This window comes from Labrus bergylta, chromosome 18 (genome assembly GCF_963930695.1).
Source record: "Labrus bergylta chromosome 18, fLabBer1.1, whole genome shotgun sequence".
Lineage (NCBI taxonomy): Eukaryota > Metazoa > Chordata > Actinopteri > Labriformes > Labridae > Labrus > Labrus bergylta.
Genome location: NC_089212.1, coordinates 27,030,375 through 27,050,291, shown reverse-complemented (window position 1 = coordinate 27,050,291; position 19,917 = coordinate 27,030,375). Strand labels below are relative to the sequence as shown.

The 19,917-nt window shown below is 50.1% G+C and overlaps 1 protein-coding gene across 5 annotated transcripts in view; it reads right to left on the bottom strand.

The window, feature by feature from the left end:
• The window catches only part of nin (ninein (GSK3B interacting protein)), a 37,523-nt gene extending 31,055 nt beyond the window's left edge, over positions 1-6,468 (bottom strand). Inside the window, exons 1-3 of one of the 5 annotated variants that reach the window (XM_065947680.1) lie at positions 6,242-6,468; positions 2,021-2,233; positions 1,784-1,877 (exon numbers count right to left, since the gene is read on the bottom strand). In XM_065947680.1, the coding sequence (XP_065803752.1) occupies positions 1,784-1,877; positions 2,021-2,212 (286 nt within the window). In that variant the 5' untranslated portion in view covers positions 2,213-2,233; positions 6,242-6,468. Of the gene's footprint in view, positions 1-1,783; positions 1,878-2,020; positions 2,234-2,954; positions 3,840-6,241 lie in introns of those variants that run through there. The other 4 variants (XM_065947681.1, XM_065947682.1, XM_065947679.1 and 1 more) reach the window with 4 other exon arrangements.
• Positions 6,469-19,917: the final 13,449 nt, after the last annotated feature.

Here is a 19,917-nt window from a genome sequence, read left to right as displayed (position 1 = left end):
CATCACAGGAATGAAAACCTCCACCTGCCTTCTGGACCCCATCCCCACCAGTCTTGTCAAAGCCTGCCGTCCCACCCTATCCCCACTCATCATCTCAACAGTTAACTCCTCCCTCTCCACTGGGGCCGTTCCACTATCCCTCCAACTTGCTGCTGTCACCCCCATTTAAAAAAAACCTGGACTCAATCCCGACATCCCAAACAACTACAGACCCATCTCCAACCTCCCCTTTCTCTCAAAACTTCTGGAATGTGCTGTTGCTTCACAACTCAAAATCCACCTCTCTGCAAATGACCTCTATGAATCTTTCCAATCTGGTTTCCATTCCCACCACAGCCCCGAAACAGCTCTCCTCAAGATCACCAACAACCTTCTCCTCTCCTCTGATGCCGGAAACCTCAACATCGTCATCCTACTGGACCTAAGCGCAGCTTTTGACACCATCAACCATTCCATCCTTCTCTCCCGCCTTGAAACCACATTCAACATCACTGGCACTGCACTCTCCTGGCTCAAATCCTACCTCTCTGGCAGATACCAGTTCATCAGCATCAACCACTGCAAATCCCCCACTGCTCCTCTCTCCCAAGGTGTTCCCCAAGGTTCTGTACTAGGTCCCCTCCTCTTCATCATGTACATGCTCCCCATTGGTCACATCATCCACCGCCTATGGACTCCAGTTTCACTGCTTTGCCGACGACATCCAGCTCCACATCGCCACCAAAGTCATCACTCCTGTCACTCACTCAATCCTCACTGACTGCATCACAGAAATAAAATCCTGGCTTCAAACCAACTTTCTCAAACTCAACTGCGACAAATCAGAAGTCATTATCATCGGCCCAAAATCCCTCATCAAATCCACCAACAACTTCTCCCTCACCATCGATGGCTCCACAGTGCTCCCTGCCCCCCACATCCGTAACCTTGGTGTCATCTTCGACCAAACCCTCTCCTACGACAAACACATTAAACAAATCACCAAAACAGCCTTTTTCCACCTCAGAAACATCGCCCGCCTCCACCCATCACTCTCATTCTCAGCTGCCGAGACCCTCACTCACGCATTCATCACCTCCAGATGAGACTATTGTAACAGTCTCCTCTATGGTTCACCATCCAAATCACTCAAGAAACTTCAATACATTCAAAACTCCGCTGCTCGTCTCCTCACACACTCCCGCACCCGAGATCACATCACCCCTGTCCTTCATGACCTCCACTGGCTTCCCATCCCCCAGCCTATCCACTTCAAACTCCTCATCCTCACCTACAAAGCCCTCCACAACCTGGCTCCCCCCTACCTGTCTGAGCTCCTCCACCGACACACTCCGACCCGCACTCTCTGGTCTGCAGATGCAAACCTCCTGTCCCCCCCCTGCAGGACCAACCTTCGGTCCTGGGGGGACAGGGCCTTCTCCATTGCAGTTCCCACCCTCTGGAACTCTCTCCCTAAAAACATCAGAGACTCCCCACACTCACTTCCTACAAGAAATCCCTAAAAACTCATCTTATCATCACCGCCTACAACCACTGACTTTTTTTGTTGTTTCCTGTCAAAGCATCTTTGAGTATTTAGAAAAGCGCTATATAAATCTAATTTATTATTATTATAATTTTAAACTTTGATATGATTCTAGAACAATTTAAGTTTGATATCCAAACCTGTTTGTTACCACGGCAACAACAATAGAAGACCAAGACACCTTAGAGTGTTTGGATAACATCATGAACATGTGGACATCTTACAGAAAATATATCAAAAACAGGATTCAGATTTTACCTGCTCTAGGGAAGGTCTCCGTTTCTGCTGGAACAGGCTCCGTGCTCGAAGACAGAACCAGAATCAGGGCCTCCTTGAACTGCTCGAAGTCAACCTGCAAAAACCGTCAAGAGACGACGTCAACCTACCACACACCACACACAGATACAGATACACGCACGCACGCACGCACGCACGCACGCACGCACGCACGTGTTGAAGCTGTCTGATGCTGTGATTGGAGCTGAAGTGACTCACCCTGGCAGCACGCCGGTCCTGGTCCTGCAGCAGGGTCTGCATCAGAGCTGCTGCGGCCTCTTCCAGGTGAAGGGACTCACAGAGGTCAGACAGTTCCTCCAGGCACAGCGAGCCGCAGCTGCTGCCATCAAAACTGTTAAAAAGTTCTTTGAGCCGCTCCTCGTAGTGGTCCTGCTCCTGGGCGTCGTCCATCCCACAGGACAGCAGCCGGCCCTGAAGGATGAGGACAGAAAGATCACAGACGATGAAGACACCATGAATCTATCTCACCTTAAAGGCTGCAGGTATTTAACCCTTTAGGGACTCTACACAACAACCTGTCATCTGTTGAATCAGAATCTGGAAAGGGCGGGGCTTCTGATCGGACTCATGTGCTGCTGTCAGAACACAATTCATTAACTTGTTCTGTTTTCCTGGTGAGATTTTCACGGTCACTACCGAGGGAAAGGGAAGTGCTGCGAGCAAACTTTGGTAGCCTAGCAACACTGAGGGCTGGTGAGAAGCGCTCTGAAACGGCGGTCATGGACGCTGACAGTACCAAACAAAGCCATAAAGAGACACATTTTATTTTGGGGTCTGAGCGATGAGGTTTCTCAGCGGGAGCTTCGGCCGGCTGACAGGAGCTGACTGTAATCCGGGGAAGCTAATCTGCTTGATCAAATTATGTTTAATAAAGGATGTGGTTCTTCTCCCTGACGGGCTCACGGCGATGTTCATGTTTATGACAAATGTTTGGATGGTACAAAACAAATCTATGAAGGCTGGAGAGACAACTGCCATGTTCTTCAAAGTACAGTCGCTAGCTACCCCGCCTCATGTTTGTTAAATATGAGAGAAACGCAGAAAAGAGTTGAAGGCAGGGGTCGACCAGTAGCTTGACTGGTGAAGAGAGCGATGTAGGGTTAGGGCTCTTTCTGCTCTAAAAGGATCTTACCTTCACAAAATGATCCATCTCTGCAGAGATCAGAAACAGATCGACAATCAGAGCCGCTCAGGACACTTTCAGAGGACGGTAGTGGATCAGGAGCGCTTTCCATCAAAGATGACGTTACAGAGAAGATCGTCTGACTGAAAGCTCAAAATATGCACTGAAGCAAATCCAAAGTGTTTTGGAGTGAGTTGTCATGGAAACGTCCATCCTAACAGCACGTAGTCCTCACAGAGGGACTAAGACTGCACACTGCTCATGCTCGGAGACATTTACAGGGACGGCTTTGGTTAATCCAATTAGAAAGATTAGACAATCAGGTAAATTGAAAGATGTGGTCAAGTCTGAGAGCGACTCTGTTTTAAACCCAGACGCACATGAGAGGGAAAGTTCACCCTGACCCTTAACCTTCAAAAGAGACCATATAAACAACGCTGACTTCAAACTGAGACCACGTTAACGGGCTGGCAGAGTCAGTCACTGAGACCACGTTAACGGGCTGGCAGAGTCAGTCACTGAGACCACGTTAACGGGCTGGCAGAGTCAGTCACTGAGACCACGTTAACGGGCTGGCAGAGTCAGTCACTGAGACCACGTTAACGGGCTGGCAGAGTCAGTCACACGGACATGGACTAAGCTGTCACTTGTGTAATTGAAAAACAATGAGAGCCTTCTGATACAGAGCCAGACCTCTTTGTAACCCCAGATGACATCAGTCCCATCCGCAGCAGAGGTCACCTGAGGCTTAAGCAGGTCAACGTTAGCTAACAGGACCGCAAATAGCAGCAGAGCAAAGTCATCACATCAAACTGTCTCCGTAAGTTTAATACTGAAGATTCACTCAGTTCACTCTGTGACCCAGACAAGACTCCAGATCTGAGGGCCCCTACACAATGTCTGAACCAGTCAGAACGATATAAACCAGTGAGGACGATATAAACCAGTGAGGACGATATAAACCAGTCAGGACGATATAAACCAGTGAGGACGATATAAACCAGTCAGGACGATATAAACCAGTGAGGACGATATAAACCAGTCAGGACGATATAAACCAGTGAGGACGATATAAACCAGTCAGAACGATATAAACCAGTCAGGACGATATAAACCAGTGAGGACGATATAAACCAGTCAGGACGATATAAACCAGTGAGGACGATATAAACCAGTGAGGACGATATAAACCAGTCAGGACGATATAAACCAGTGAGGACGATATAAACCAGTGAGGACAATATAAACCAGTCAGGACGATATAAACCAGTGAGGACGATATAAACCAGTCAGGACGATATAAACCAGTGAGGACGATATAAACCAGTGAGGACGATATAAACCAGTGAGGACGATATAAACCAGTGAGGACGATATAAACCAGTCAGGACGATATAAACCAGTGAGGACGATATAAACCAGTCAGGACGATATAAACCAGTGAGGACGATATAAACCAGTCAGGACGATATAAACCAGTGAGGACGATATAAACCAGTCAAGACGATATAAACCAGTCAGGACGATATAAACCAGTGAGGACGATATAAACCAGTCAGGACGATATAAACCAGTGAGGACGATATAAACCAGTCAAGACGATATAAACCAGTCAGGACGATATAAACCAGTGAGGACGATATAAACCAGTCAGGACGATATAAACCAGTCAGGACGATATAAACCAGTGAGGACGATATAAACCAGTCAGGACGATATAAACCAGTGAGGACGATATAAACCAGTGAGGACGATATAAACCAGTCAGGACGATATAAACCAGTGAGGACGATATAAACCAGTCAGGACGATATAAACCAGTCAGGACGATATAAACCAGTGAGGACGATATAAACCAGTGAGGACGATATAAACCAGTGAGGACGATATAAACCAGTCAGGACGATATAAACCAGTCAGGACTGTAACTGGAACAGAGCAGACTTTTCTCTGGTTTCTTTCTGGCTGATTAAAGTTTGTCACCATGACTAAACGTTCTCGCCCCTCTGTCAGTCGTTGTTTGAGGAACATTTTAAAGTGAACCCTTCCCGTCCGGTCAGACGCTCAGAGATGAACCTGATGGCTTTCAGACCTTCAGGCTCGAGATTAAGAGCCAACCAACAAACTTTTCTTTGAGTCTAAATGTCTATGCAAAGAGCTCCCTACTGACCCCTGACCCCTGCTTCTCCAGCTGGTCCCCGTGACATCATTATGCGCCCCGCCAGGTGTCCCCCACACCCCGAGACTCGGGGGGCCCATTCACCAAACAACAATAGGGACAAAAACCAAATCAGTATTCTGCCTCTGCACAGCCCATTGCTCAGCAGAGAAGTGCAGAGAAAAACCTGGAACACAGTCAGGAAGTGATCCGACAAGTTGTCGCTCTCAGCCCCTACCACCTTCAGTCAACAGGAGACGATCCCCCTGGACGCCCCCCTGGACGCCCCCCTGCTCGGCTCGCAAGATCACCACGATCTGACATCTGCTGCTGCAGTCACAGAATCAGTCCAGGTCACGAGAAGGAGGTTCAGAGAGTGCTCAGCAGCACCAACACACAAACGCTGACCCAGGTCAGTCTTTGAAACTCACTGCATAGATAAATAAAGATGAAAACATGAACTGTTAAAAATGCTCTCTCTCTCAAATTCTTTCATCTCGTTTAAAATCAAAGACACACACACACACACACACACACACACACACACACACACACACACACACACACACACACACACACACACACACACACACACACACACACACACACACACACACACACACACACACGACTTCGGAATGTTTCACTTCTGATATGCTGAAGATAGATAGGTGGGCTAAACTAACCGGGCTAATGTTGCATTCAGGTGCTCCTCGGATTATCCCACTTTCAGAGTGACAAAGTCATTCTCTCGTTTTCAGAGCATTCACGAACTTTTAGTCGTGAACAGAAAACAACATGGAGGCTTAATTTATGTGTTTTCACATGTACAGCTCAGGGTCATCGTGCGTGGACGGAAACTAACACTTCAATCTAAAAACGAGGTAAAGACATTCAATGAGCCACACACAGAGAGCAGTGTGTTCAACGAACCATCCAGTCGCTCCACTTAGAAATAGTTCGCTTCTTAAGTTATATCTTTACGACGTTCTGTATGTTGTTGTTCTCCGTTTTCAGGAGGAGCTCGTTTTTCCGATTATTTTGACGCTCCCTGAATGCGTAGTAACATCCTGAAACGTCTCAAAGTGCAATAAAGAGGAAATCAGGCGATTTGAAGAGTAACAGATCAAACACTCACCGAACAAGGACCAAACGACTCTCCTTCTGCAGCTCCGATTAATCGAATAAAGCGAGCATAAAAAGTCCGAACGTCTCTCCTGAGGGCTCGTCGTGATTCGTCGCATTAAACCGTCAGATATTCAATAGTCCTCTTGTTGGACCCGTTTAAGTCAAAACTCAGAGTCTGGACTTTCTGAGGTTTGTCTGCAGCTCGTCTTTGTGTCCTCTGAAACATCCTAAACCTCCTCCTCCGGCTCCAGTTTGAAAAGTGTCTGAGAGAGGAAGGGGCGGTGACCGGGAGCTGCGTCAGCCTGACCGGAGAAACACTGACCCCTGTAGACCAGATGGACTGACCCCTGTAGACCAGATACAGACTGACCCCTGTAGACCAGATACAGACTGACCCCTGTAGACCAGATGGACTGACCCCTGTAGACCAGATACAGACTGACCTCTGTAGACCAGATACAGACTGACTCCTGTAGACCAGATACAGACTGACCCCTGTAGACCAGATGGACTGACCCCTGTGGACCAGATACAGACTGACCCCTGTGGACCAGATACAGACTGACCCCTGTAGACCAGATACAGACTGACTCCTGTAGACCAGATACAGACTGACCCCTGTAGACCAGATACAGACTGACCCCTGTAGACCAGATGGACTGACCCCTGTAGACCAGATACAGACTGACCTCTGTAGACCAGATACAGACTGACCTCTGTAGACCAGATACAGACTGACCCCTGTAGACCAGATGGACTGACCCCTGTGGACCAGATACAGACTGACCCCTGTGGACCAGATACAGACTGACCCCTGTAGACCAGATGCAGACTGACCCCTGTAGACCAGATGCAGACTGACTCCTGTAGACCAGATACAGACTGACTCCTGTAGACCAGATACAGACTGACCCCTGTAGACCAGATGGACTGACTCCTGTAGACCAGATACAGACTGACCCCTGTAGACCAGATGGACTGACCCCTGTAGACCAGATACAGATTGACCCCTGTGGACCAGATACAGACTGACTCCTGTAGACCAGATACAGACTGACTCCTGTAGACCAGATGGACTGACCCCTGTAGACCAGATACAGACTGACTCCTGTAGACCAGATACTGACCCCTGTAGACCAGATGGACTGACTCCTGTGGACCAGATACAGACTGACTCCTGTAGACCAGATACAGACTGACTCCTATAGACCAGATACAGACTGACCCCTGTGGACCAGATACAGACTGACCCCTGTAGACCAGATACAGACTGACTCCTGTAGACCAGATACAGACTGACTCCTGTAGACCAGATACAGACTGACCCCTGTAGACCAGATGGACTGACCCCTGTGGACCAGATACAGACTGACCCCTGTAGACCAGATGCAGACTGACCCCTGTAGACCAGATGCAGACTGACCCCTGTGGACCAGATACAGACTGACCTCTGTAGACCAGATACAGACTGACCTCTGTAGACCAGATGGACTGACCCCTGTGGACCAGATACAGACTGACCCCTGTGGACCAGATACAGACTGACCCCTGTAGACCAGATACAGACTGACTCCTGTAGACCAGATACAGACTGACTCCTGTAGACCAGATACAGACTGACCCCTGTAGACCAGATGGACTGACCCCTGTGGACCAGATACAGACTGACTCCTGTAGACCAGATACAGACTGACTCCTGTAGACCAGATGGACTGACCCCTGTGGACCAGATACAGACTGACCCCTGTAGACCAGATGCAGACTGACCCCTGTAGACCAGATGCAGACTGACTCCTGTAGACCAGATACAGACTGACTCCTGTAGACCAGATACAGACTGACCCCTGTAGACCAGATGGACTGACCCCTGTAGACCAGATACAGATTGACCCCTGTAGACCAGATACAGACTGACTCCTGTAGACCAGATACAGACTGACTCCTGTAGACCAGATGGACTGACCCCTGTAGACCAGATACAGACTGACTCCTGTAGACCAGATACTGACCCCTGTAGACCAGATGGACTGACTCCTGTGGACCAGATACAGACTGACTCCTGTAGACCAGATGCAGACTGACCCCTGTAGACCAGATACAGACTGACTCCTGTAGACCAGATACAGACTGACCCCTGTAGACCAGATGGACTGACCCCTGTAGACCAGATACAGACTGACCCCTGTGGACCAGATACAGACTGACTCCTGTAGACCAGATGGACTGACCCCTGTAGACCAGATACAGACTGACTCCTGTAGACCAGATACTGACCCCTGTAGACCAGATGGACTGACTCCTGTGGACCAGATACAGACTGACTCCTGTAGACCAGATGGACTGACCCCTGTAGACCAGATACAGACTGACTCCTGTAGACCAGATACAGACTGACTCCTGTGGACCAGATACAGACAGACTCCTGTGGACCAGATACAGACTGACTCCTGTAGACCAGATGGACTGACCCCTGTAGACCAGATACAGACTGACTCCTGTAGACCAGATACTGACCCCTGTAGACCAGATGGACTGACTCCTGTGGACCAGATACAGACTGACTCCTGTGGACCAGATACAGACAGACTCCTGTGGACCAGATACAGACTGACTCCTGTAGACCAGATACAGACTGACTCCTATAGACCAGATACAGACTGACCCCTGTAGACCAGATGGACTGACCCCTGTAGACCAGATACAGACTGACTCCTGTGGACCAGATACAGACTGACCCCTGTAGACCAGATACAGACTGACTCCTGTAGACCAGATACAGACTGACCCCTGTAGACCAGATGGACTGACCCCTGTAGACCAGATACAGATTGACCCCTGTAGACCAGATACAGACTGACTCCTGTAGACCAGATACAGACTGACTCCTGTAGACCAGATGGACTGACCCCTGTAGACCAGATACAGACTGACTCCTGTAGACCAGATACTGACCCCTGTAGACCAGATGGACTGACTCCTGTGGACCAGATACAGACTGACTCCTGTAGACCAGATGCAGACTGACCCCTGTAGACCAGATACAGACTGACTCCTGTAGACCAGATACAGACTGACCCCTGTAGACCAGATGGACTGACCCCTGTAGACCAGATACAGACTGACCCCTGTGGACCAGATACAGACTGACTCCTGTAGACCAGATGGACTGACCCCTGTAGACCAGATACAGACTGACTCCTGTAGACCAGATACTGACCCCTGTAGACCAGATGGACTGACTCCTGTGGACCAGATACAGACTGACTCCTGTGGACCAGATACAGACAGACTCCTGTGGACCAGATACAGACTGACTCCTGTAGACCAGATACAGACTGACTCCTATAGACCAGATACAGACTGACCCCTGTAGACCAGATGGACTGACCCCTGTAGACCAGATACAGACTGACTCCTGTAGACCAGATACAGACTGACCCCTGTAGACCAGATGGACTGACTCCTGTAGACCAGATACAGACTGACCCCTGTAGACCAGATGGACTGACTCCTGTAGACCAGATACAGACTGACCCCTGTAGACCAGATGGACTGACCCCTGTAGACCAGATACAGATTGACCCCTGTGGACCAGATACAGACTGACTCCTGTAGACCAGATACAGACTGACTCCTGTAGACCAGATGGACTGACCCCTGTAGACCAGATACAGACTGACTCCTGTAGACCAGATACTGACCCCTGTAGACCAGATGGACTGACTCCTGTGGACCAGATACAGACTGACTCCTGTAGACCAGATACAGACTGACTCCTATAGACCAGATACAGACTGACCCCTGTGGACCAGATACAGACTGACCCCTGTAGACCAGATACAGACTGACTCCTGTAGACCAGATACAGACTGACTCCTGTAGACCAGATACAGACTGACCCCTGTAGACCAGATACAGACTGACTCCTGTAGACCAGATACAGACTGACTCCTGTAGACCAGATACAGACTGACCCCTGTAGACCAGATGGACTGACCCCTGTGGACCAGATACAGACTGACTCCTGTAGACCAGATACAGACTGACTCCTGTAGACCAGATGGACTGACCCCTGTGGACCAGATACAGACTGACCCCTGTAGACCAGATGCAGACTGACCCCTGTAGACCAGATGCAGACTGACTCCTGTAGACCAGATACAGACTGACTCCTGTAGACCAGATACAGACTGACCCCTGTAGACCAGATGGACTGACCCCTGTAGACCAGATACAGATTGACCCCTGTAGACCAGATACAGACTGACTCCTGTAGACCAGATACAGACTGACTCCTGTAGACCAGATGGACTGACCCCTGTAGACCAGATACAGACTGACTCCTGTAGACCAGATACTGACCCCTGTAGACCAGATGGACTGACTCCTGTGGACCAGATACAGACTGACTCCTGTAGACCAGATGCAGACTGACCCCTGTAGACCAGATACAGACTGACTCCTGTAGACCAGATACAGACTGACCCCTGTAGACCAGATGGACTGACCCCTGTAGACCAGATACAGACTGACCCCTGTGGACCAGATACAGACTGACTCCTGTAGACCAGATGGACTGACCCCTGTAGACCAGATACAGACTGACTCCTGTAGACCAGATACTGACCCCTGTAGACCAGATGGACTGACTCCTGTGGACCAGATACAGACTGACTCCTGTAGACCAGATGGACTGACCCCTGTAGACCAGATACAGACTGACTCCTGTAGACCAGATACAGACTGACTCCTGTGGACCAGATACAGACAGACTCCTGTGGACCAGATACAGACTGACTCCTGTAGACCAGATGGACTGACCCCTGTAGACCAGATACAGACTGACTCCTGTAGACCAGATACTGACCCCTGTAGACCAGATGGACTGACTCCTGTGGACCAGATACAGACTGACTCCTGTGGACCAGATACAGACAGACTCCTGTGGACCAGATACAGACTGACTCCTGTAGACCAGATGGACTGACCCCTGTAGACCAGATACAGACTGACTCCTGTAGACCAGATACAGACTGACTCCTGTGGACCAGATACAGACAGACTCCTGTGGACCAGATACAGACTGACTCCTGTAGACCAGATGGACTGACCCCTGTAGACCAGATACAGACTGACTCCTGTAGACCAGATACTGACCCCTGTAGACCAGATGGACTGACTCCTGTGGACCAGATACAGACTGACTCCTGTGGACCAGATACAGACAGACTCCTGTGGACCAGATACAGACTGACTCCTGTAGACCAGATACAGACTGACTCCTGTAGACCAGATACTGACCCCTGTAGACCAGATGGACTGACTCCTGTGGACCAGATACAGACTGACTCCTGTAGACCAGATGGACTGACCCCTGTAGACCAGATACAGACTGACTCCTGTAGACCAGATACAGACTGACTCCTGTGGACCAGATACAGACAGACTCCTGTGGACCAGATACAGACTGACTCCTGTAGACCAGATGGACTGACCCCTGTAGACCAGATACAGACTGACTCCTGTAGACCAGATACTGACCCCTGTAGACCAGATGGACTGACTCCTGTGGACCAGATACAGACTGACTCCTGTGGACCAGATACAGACAGACTCCTGTGGACCAGATACAGACTGACTCCTGTAGACCAGATACAGACTGACTCCTATAGACCAGATACAGACTGACCCCTGTAGACCAGATGGACTGACCCCTGTAGACCAGATACAGACTGACTCCTGTGGACCAGATACAGACTGACCCCTGTAGACCAGATACAGACTGACTCCTGTAGACCAGATACAGACTGACCCCTGTAGACCAGATGGACTGACCCCTGTAGACCAGATACAGATTGACCCCTGTAGACCAGATACAGACTGACTCCTGTAGACCAGATACAGACTGACTCCTGTAGACCAGATGGACTGACCCCTGTAGACCAGATACAGACTGACTCCTGTAGACCAGATACTGACCCCTGTAGACCAGATGGACTGACTCCTGTGGACCAGATACAGACTGACTCCTGTAGACCAGATGCAGACTGACCCCTGTAGACCAGATACAGACTGACTCCTGTAGACCAGATACAGACTGACCCCTGTAGACCAGATGGACTGACCCCTGTAGACCAGATACAGACTGACCCCTGTGGACCAGATACAGACTGACTCCTGTAGACCAGATGGACTGACCCCTGTAGACCAGATACAGACTGACTCCTGTAGACCAGATACTGACCCCTGTAGACCAGATGGACTGACTCCTGTGGACCAGATACAGACTGACTCCTGTGGACCAGATACAGACAGACTCCTGTGGACCAGATACAGACTGACTCCTGTAGACCAGATACAGACTGACTCCTATAGACCAGATACAGACTGACCCCTGTAGACCAGATGGACTGACCCCTGTAGACCAGATACAGACTGACTCCTGTGGACCAGATACAGACTGACCCCTGTAGACCAGATACAGACTGACCCCTGTAGACCAGATGGACTGACCCCTGTGGACCAGATACAGACTGACCCCTGTGGACCAGATACAGACTGACCCCTGTAGACCAGATGCAGACTGACCCCTGTAGACCAGATGCAGACTGACTCCTGTAGACCAGATACAGACTGACTCCTGTAGACCAGATACAGACTGACCCCTGTAGACCAGATGGACTGACTCCTGTAGACCAGATACAGACTGACCCCTGTAGACCAGATGGACTGACCCCTGTAGACCAGATACAGATTGACCCCTGTGGACCAGATACAGACTGACTCCTGTAGACCAGATACAGACTGACTCCTGTAGACCAGATGGACTGACCCCTGTAGACCAGATACAGACTGACTCCTGTAGACCAGATACTGACCCCTGTAGACCAGATGGACTGACTCCTGTGGACCAGATACAGACTGACTCCTGTAGACCAGATACAGACTGACTCCTATAGACCAGATACAGACTGACCCCTGTGGACCAGATACAGACTGACCCCTGTAGACCAGATACAGACTGACTCCTGTAGACCAGATACAGACTGACTCCTGTAGACCAGATACAGACTGACCCCTGTAGACCAGATGGACTGACCCCTGTGGACCAGATACAGACTGACCCCTGTAGACCAGATGCAGACTGACCCCTGTAGACCAGATGCAGACTGACCCCTGTGGACCAGATACAGACTGACCTCTGTAGACCAGATACAGACTGACCTCTGTAGACCAGATGGACTGACCCCTGTGGACCAGATACAGACTGACCCCTGTGGACCAGATACAGACTGACCCCTGTAGACCAGATACAGACTGACTCCTGTAGACCAGATACAGACTGACTCCTGTAGACCAGATACAGACTGACCCCTGTAGACCAGATGGACTGACCCCTGTGGACCAGATACAGACTGACTCCTGTAGACCAGATACAGACTGACTCCTGTAGACCAGATGGACTGACCCCTGTGGACCAGATACAGACTGACCCCTGTAGACCAGATGCAGACTGACCCCTGTAGACCAGATGCAGACTGACTCCTGTAGACCAGATGCAGACTGACTCCTGTAGACCAGATACAGACTGACTCCTGTAGACCAGATACAGACTGACCCCTGTAGACCAGATGGACTGACCCCTGTAGACCAGATACAGATTGACCCCTGTAGACCAGATACAGACTGACTCCTGTAGACCAGATACAGACTGACTCCTGTAGACCAGATGGACTGACCCCTGTAGACCAGATACAGACTGACTCCTGTAGACCAGATACTGACCCCTGTAGACCAGATGGACTGACTCCTGTGGACCAGATACAGACTGACTCCTGTAGACCAGATGCAGACTGACCCCTGTAGACCAGATACAGACTGACTCCTGTAGACCAGATACAGACTGACCCCTGTAGACCAGATGGACTGACCCCTGTAGACCAGATACAGACTGACCCCTGTGGACCAGATACAGACTGACTCCTGTAGACCAGATGGACTGACCCCTGTAGACCAGATACAGACTGACTCCTGTAGACCAGATACTGACCCCTGTAGACCAGATGGACTGACTCCTGTGGACCAGATACAGACTGACTCCTGTAGACCAGATGGACTGACCCCTGTAGACCAGATACAGACTGACTCCTGTAGACCAGATACTGACCCCTGTAGACCAGATGGACTGACTCCTGTGGACCAGATACAGACTGACTCCTGTGGACCAGATACAGACAGACTCCTGTGGACCAGATACAGACTGACTCCTGTAGACCAGATGGACTGACCCCTGTAGACCAGATACAGACTGACTCCTGTAGACCAGATACTGACCCCTGTAGACCAGATGGACTGACTCCTGTGGACCAGATACAGACTGACTCCTGTGGACCAGATACAGACAGACTCCTGTGGACCAGATACAGACTGACTCCTGTAGACCAGATACAGACTGACTCCTATAGACCAGATACAGACTGACCCCTGTAGACCAGATGGACTGACCCCTGTAGACCAGATACAGACTGACTCCTGTGGACCAGATACAGACTGACCCCTGTAGACCAGATACAGACTGACTCCTGTAGACCAGATACAGACTGACCCCTGTAGACCAGATGGACTGACCCCTGTAGACCAGATACAGATTGACCCCTGTAGACCAGATACAGACTGACTCCTGTAGACCAGATACAGACTGACTCCTGTAGACCAGATGGACTGACCTCTGTAGACCAGATACAGACTGACTCCTGTAGACCAGATACTGACCCCTGTAGACCAGATGGACTGACTCCTGTGGACCAGATACAGACTGACTCCTGTAGACCAGATGCAGACTGACCCCTGTAGACCAGATACAGACTGACTCCTGTAGACCAGATACAGACTGACCCCTGTAGACCAGATGGACTGACCCCTGTAGACCAGATACAGACTGACCCCTGTGGACCAGATACAGACTGACTCCTGTAGACCAGATGGACTGACCCCTGTAGACCAGATACAGACTGACTCCTGTAGACCAGATACTGACCCCTGTAGACCAGATGGACTGACTCCTGTGGACCAGATACAGACTGACTCCTGTGGACCAGATACAGACAGACTCCTGTGGACCAGATACAGACTGACTCCTGTAGACCAGATACAGACTGACTCCTATAGACCAGATACAGACTGACCCCTGTAGACCAGATGGACTGACCCCTGTAGACCAGATACAGACTGACTCCTGTGGACCAGATACAGACTGACCCCTGTAGACCAGATACAGACTGACCCCTGTGGACCAGATACAGACTGACCCCTGTAGACCAGATGGACTGACCCCTGTGGACCAGATACAGACTGACTCCTGTGGACCAGATACAGACTGACTCCTGTGGACCAGATACAGACCGACCCCTGTGGACCAGATACAGACTGACCCCTGTAGACCAGATACAGACTGACTCCTATATACCAGATACAGACTGACTCCTGTAGACCAGATACAGACTGACCCCTGTAGACCAGATACAGACTGACTCCTGTAGACCAGATGGACTGACCCCTGTGGACCAGATACAGACTGACTCCTGTAGACCAGATACAGACTGACTCCTGTAGACCAGATGGACTGACCCCTGTGGACCAGATACAGACTGACCCCTGTAGACCAGATGCAGACTGACCCCTGTAGACCAGATGCAGACTGACTCCTGTAGACCAGATACAGACTGACTCCTGTAGACCAGATACAGACTGACCCCTGTAGACCAGATGGACTGACCCCTGTAGACCAGATACAGATTGACCCCTGTAGACCAGATACAGACTGACTCCTGTAGACCAGATACAGACTGACTCCTGTAGACCAGATGGACTGACCCCTGTAGACCAGATACAGACTGACTCCTGTAGACCAGATACTGACCCCTGTAGACCAGATGGACTGACTCCTGTGGACCAGATACAGACTGACTCCTGTAGACCAGATGCAGACTGACCCCTGTAGACCAGATACAGACTGACTCCTGTAGACCAGATACAGACTGACCCCTGTAGACCAGATGGACTGACCCCTGTAGACCAGATACAGACTGACCCCTGTGGACCAGATACAGACTGACTCCTGTAGACCAGATGGACTGACCCCTGTAGACCAGATACAGACTGACTCCTGTAGACCAGATACTGACCCCTGTAGACCAGATGGACTGACTCCTGTGGACCAGATACAGACTGACTCCTGTAGACCAGATGGACTGACCCCTGTAGACCAGATACAGACTGACTCCTGTAGACCAGATACTGACCCCTGTAGACCAGATGGACTGACTCCTGTGGACCAGATACAGACTGACTCCTGTGGACCAGATACAGACAGACTCCTGTGGACCAGATACAGACTGACTCCTGTAGACCAGATGGACTGACCCCTGTAGACCAGATACAGACTGACTCCTGTAGACCAGATACTGACCCCTGTAGACCAGATGGACTGACTCCTGTGGACCAGATACAGACTGACTCCTGTGGACCAGATACAGACAGACTCCTGTGGACCAGATACAGACTGACTCCTGTAGACCAGATACAGACTGACTCCTATAGACCAGATACAGACTGACTCCTGTAGACCAGATACAGACTGACCCCTGTAGACCAGATGGACTGACCCCTGTAGACCAGATACAGACTGACCCCTGTGGACCAGATACAGACTGACTCCTGTAGACCAGATGGACTGACCCCTGTAGACCAGATACAGACTGACTCCTGTAGACCAGATACTGACCCCTGTAGACCAGATGGACTGACTCCTGTGGACCAGATACAGACTGACTCCTGTGGACCAGATACAGACAGACTCCTGTGGACCAGATACAGACTGACTCCTGTAGACCAGATACAGACTGACTCCTATAGACCAGATACAGACTGACCCCTGTAGACCAGATGGACTGACCCCTGTAGACCAGATACAGACTGACTCCTGTGGACCAGATACAGACTGACCCCTGTGGACCAGATACAGACTGACCCCTGTAGACCAGATGGACTGACCCCTGTGGACCAGATACAGACTGACTCCTGTGGACCAGATACAGACTGACTCCTGTGGACCAGATACAGACCGACCCCTGTGGACCAGATACAGACTGACCCCTGTAGACCAGATACAGACTGACTCCTATATACCAGATACAGACTGACTCCTGTAGACCAGATACAGACTGACCCCTGTAGACCAGATACAGACTGACTCCTATAGACCAGATACAGACTGACTCCTGTAGACCAGATGGACTGACCCCTGTAAACCAGATACAGACAGACTCCTATAGACCAGATACAGACTGACTCCTGTAGACCAGATGGACTGACCCCTGTAGACCAGATACAGACAGACTCCTATAGACCAGATACAGACTGACCCCTGTAGACCAGATACAGACTGACTCCTATAGACCAGATACAGACTGACCCCTGTAGACCAGATACAGACTGACTCCTATAGACCAGATACAGACTGACTCCTGTAGACCAGATGGACTGACCCCTGTAAACCAGATACAGACAGACTCCTATAGACCAGATACAGACTGACTCCTGTAGACCAGATGGACTGACCCCTGTAGACCAGATACAGACAGACTCCTATAGACCAGATACAGACTGACTCCTGTAGACCAGATACAGACTGACCCCTGTAGACCAGATACAGACTGACTCCTATAGACCAGATACAGACTGACTCCTGTAGACCAGATGGACTGACCCCTGTAGACCAGATACAGACTGACCCCTGTAGACCAGATACAGACTGACCCCTGTAGACCAGATACAGACTGACTCCTGTAGACCAGATGGACTGACCCCTGTAGACCAGATACAGACTGACCCCTGTAGACCAGATACAGACTGACTCCTGTAGACCAGATGGACTGACCCCTGTAGACCAGATACAGACTGACCCCTGTAGACCAGATACAGACTGACCCCTGTAGACCAGATACAGACTGACCCCTGTAGACCAGATACAGACTGACTCCTGTAGACCAGATGGACTGACCCCTGTAGACCAGATACAGACTGACCCCTGTAGACCAGATACAGACTGACCCCTGTAGACCAGATACAGACTGACCCCTGTAGACCAGATACAGACTGACTCCTGTAGACCAGATGGACTGACCCCTGCTACCCCTTTATTTAATGTAAATGTTTTTTTTTACTTTTTGCTATTTTTGCTAATTAAATTCTTGACAGTTTTTTTAACTGTTGTAACGTAAAACTGTCCTCCAGTAGGGATCAATAAATTTATCTTTATCTCTTTAAATAAAGATAAAAATGTCTGCAGGTAAAATGTGTCATGAATTAGCTATACAAATAAAGATTGATTGACAGTAAATAAAAGTGGGCTCTGAACCGAACCTTGAGGTACTCCTTTAAAGATTACAAGACATAGAATTAAATATGTAAAATATTTATTTTAATGTACAAAAGGAAGGGTTAGAGTTAGTGGACCCCCCAGGAAGAAAGGGTTAGAGTTAGTGGATCCCCAGGAAGAGAGGGTTAGAGTTAGTGGACCCCCCAGGAAGAGAGGGTTAGAGTTAGTGGACCCCCAGGAAGAAAGGGTTAGAGTTAGTGGATCCCCAGGAAGAGAGGGTTAGAGTTAGTGGACCCCCAGGAAGAGAGAGTTAGAGTTAGTGGACCCCCAGGAAGAGAGGGTTAGAGTTAGTGGATCCCCAGGAAGAGAGGGTTAGTTAGTGGACCCCCCAGGAAGAGAGGGTTAGAGTTAGTGGACCCCCAGGAAGAGAGGGTTAGAGTTAGTGGACCCCCAGGAAGAGAGGGTTAGAGTTAGTGGACCCCCAGGAAGAGAGGGTTAGAGTTAGTGGATCCCCCAGGAAGAGAGGGTTAGTTAGTGGACCCCCCAGGAAGAGAGGGTTAGAGTTAGTGGACCCCCAGGAAGAAAGGGTTAGAGTTAGTGGATCCCCCAGGAAGAGAGGGTTAGTTAGTGGACCCCCCAGGAAGAGAGGGTTAGAGTTAGTGGACCCCCAGGAAGAGAGGGTTAGAGTTAGTGGACCCCCAGGAAGAGAGGGTTAGAGTTAGTGGACCCCCAGGAAGAGAGGGTTAGAGTTAGTGGACCCCCAGGAAGAGAGGGTTAGAGTTAGTGGACCCCCAGGAAGAGAGGGTTAGAGTTAGTGGACCCCCAGGAAGAGAGGGTTAGAGTTAGTGGACCCCCAGGAAGAAAGGGTTAGAGTTAGTGGATCCCCCAGGAAGAGAGGGTTAGAGTTAGTGGACCCCCAGGAAGAGAGGGTTAGAGTTAGTGGACCCCCAGGAAGAGAGGGTTAGAGTTAGTGGACCCCCAGGAAGAAAGGGTTAGAGTTAGTGGATCCCCCAGGAAGAGAGGGTTAGTTAGTGGACCCCCCAGGAAGAGAGGGTTAGAGTTAGTGGACCCCCAGGAAGAGAGGGTTAGAGTTAGTGGACCCCCAGGAAGAGAGGGTTAGAGTTAGTGGACCCCCAGGAAGTAAAACAAAGAAATGAATTGTAATAATTTCCCAACAGGATAGAGCTACACACACTCATAAAATATCCAGTTAGTGTTTTGTGATGGGAGGGGAAACGGGGGGAAAGGGGGGAAACGGGGGGGAGGGGGAGGTGCAGCGGTGTTCAGAGGTGTTCAGAGCGGACCCG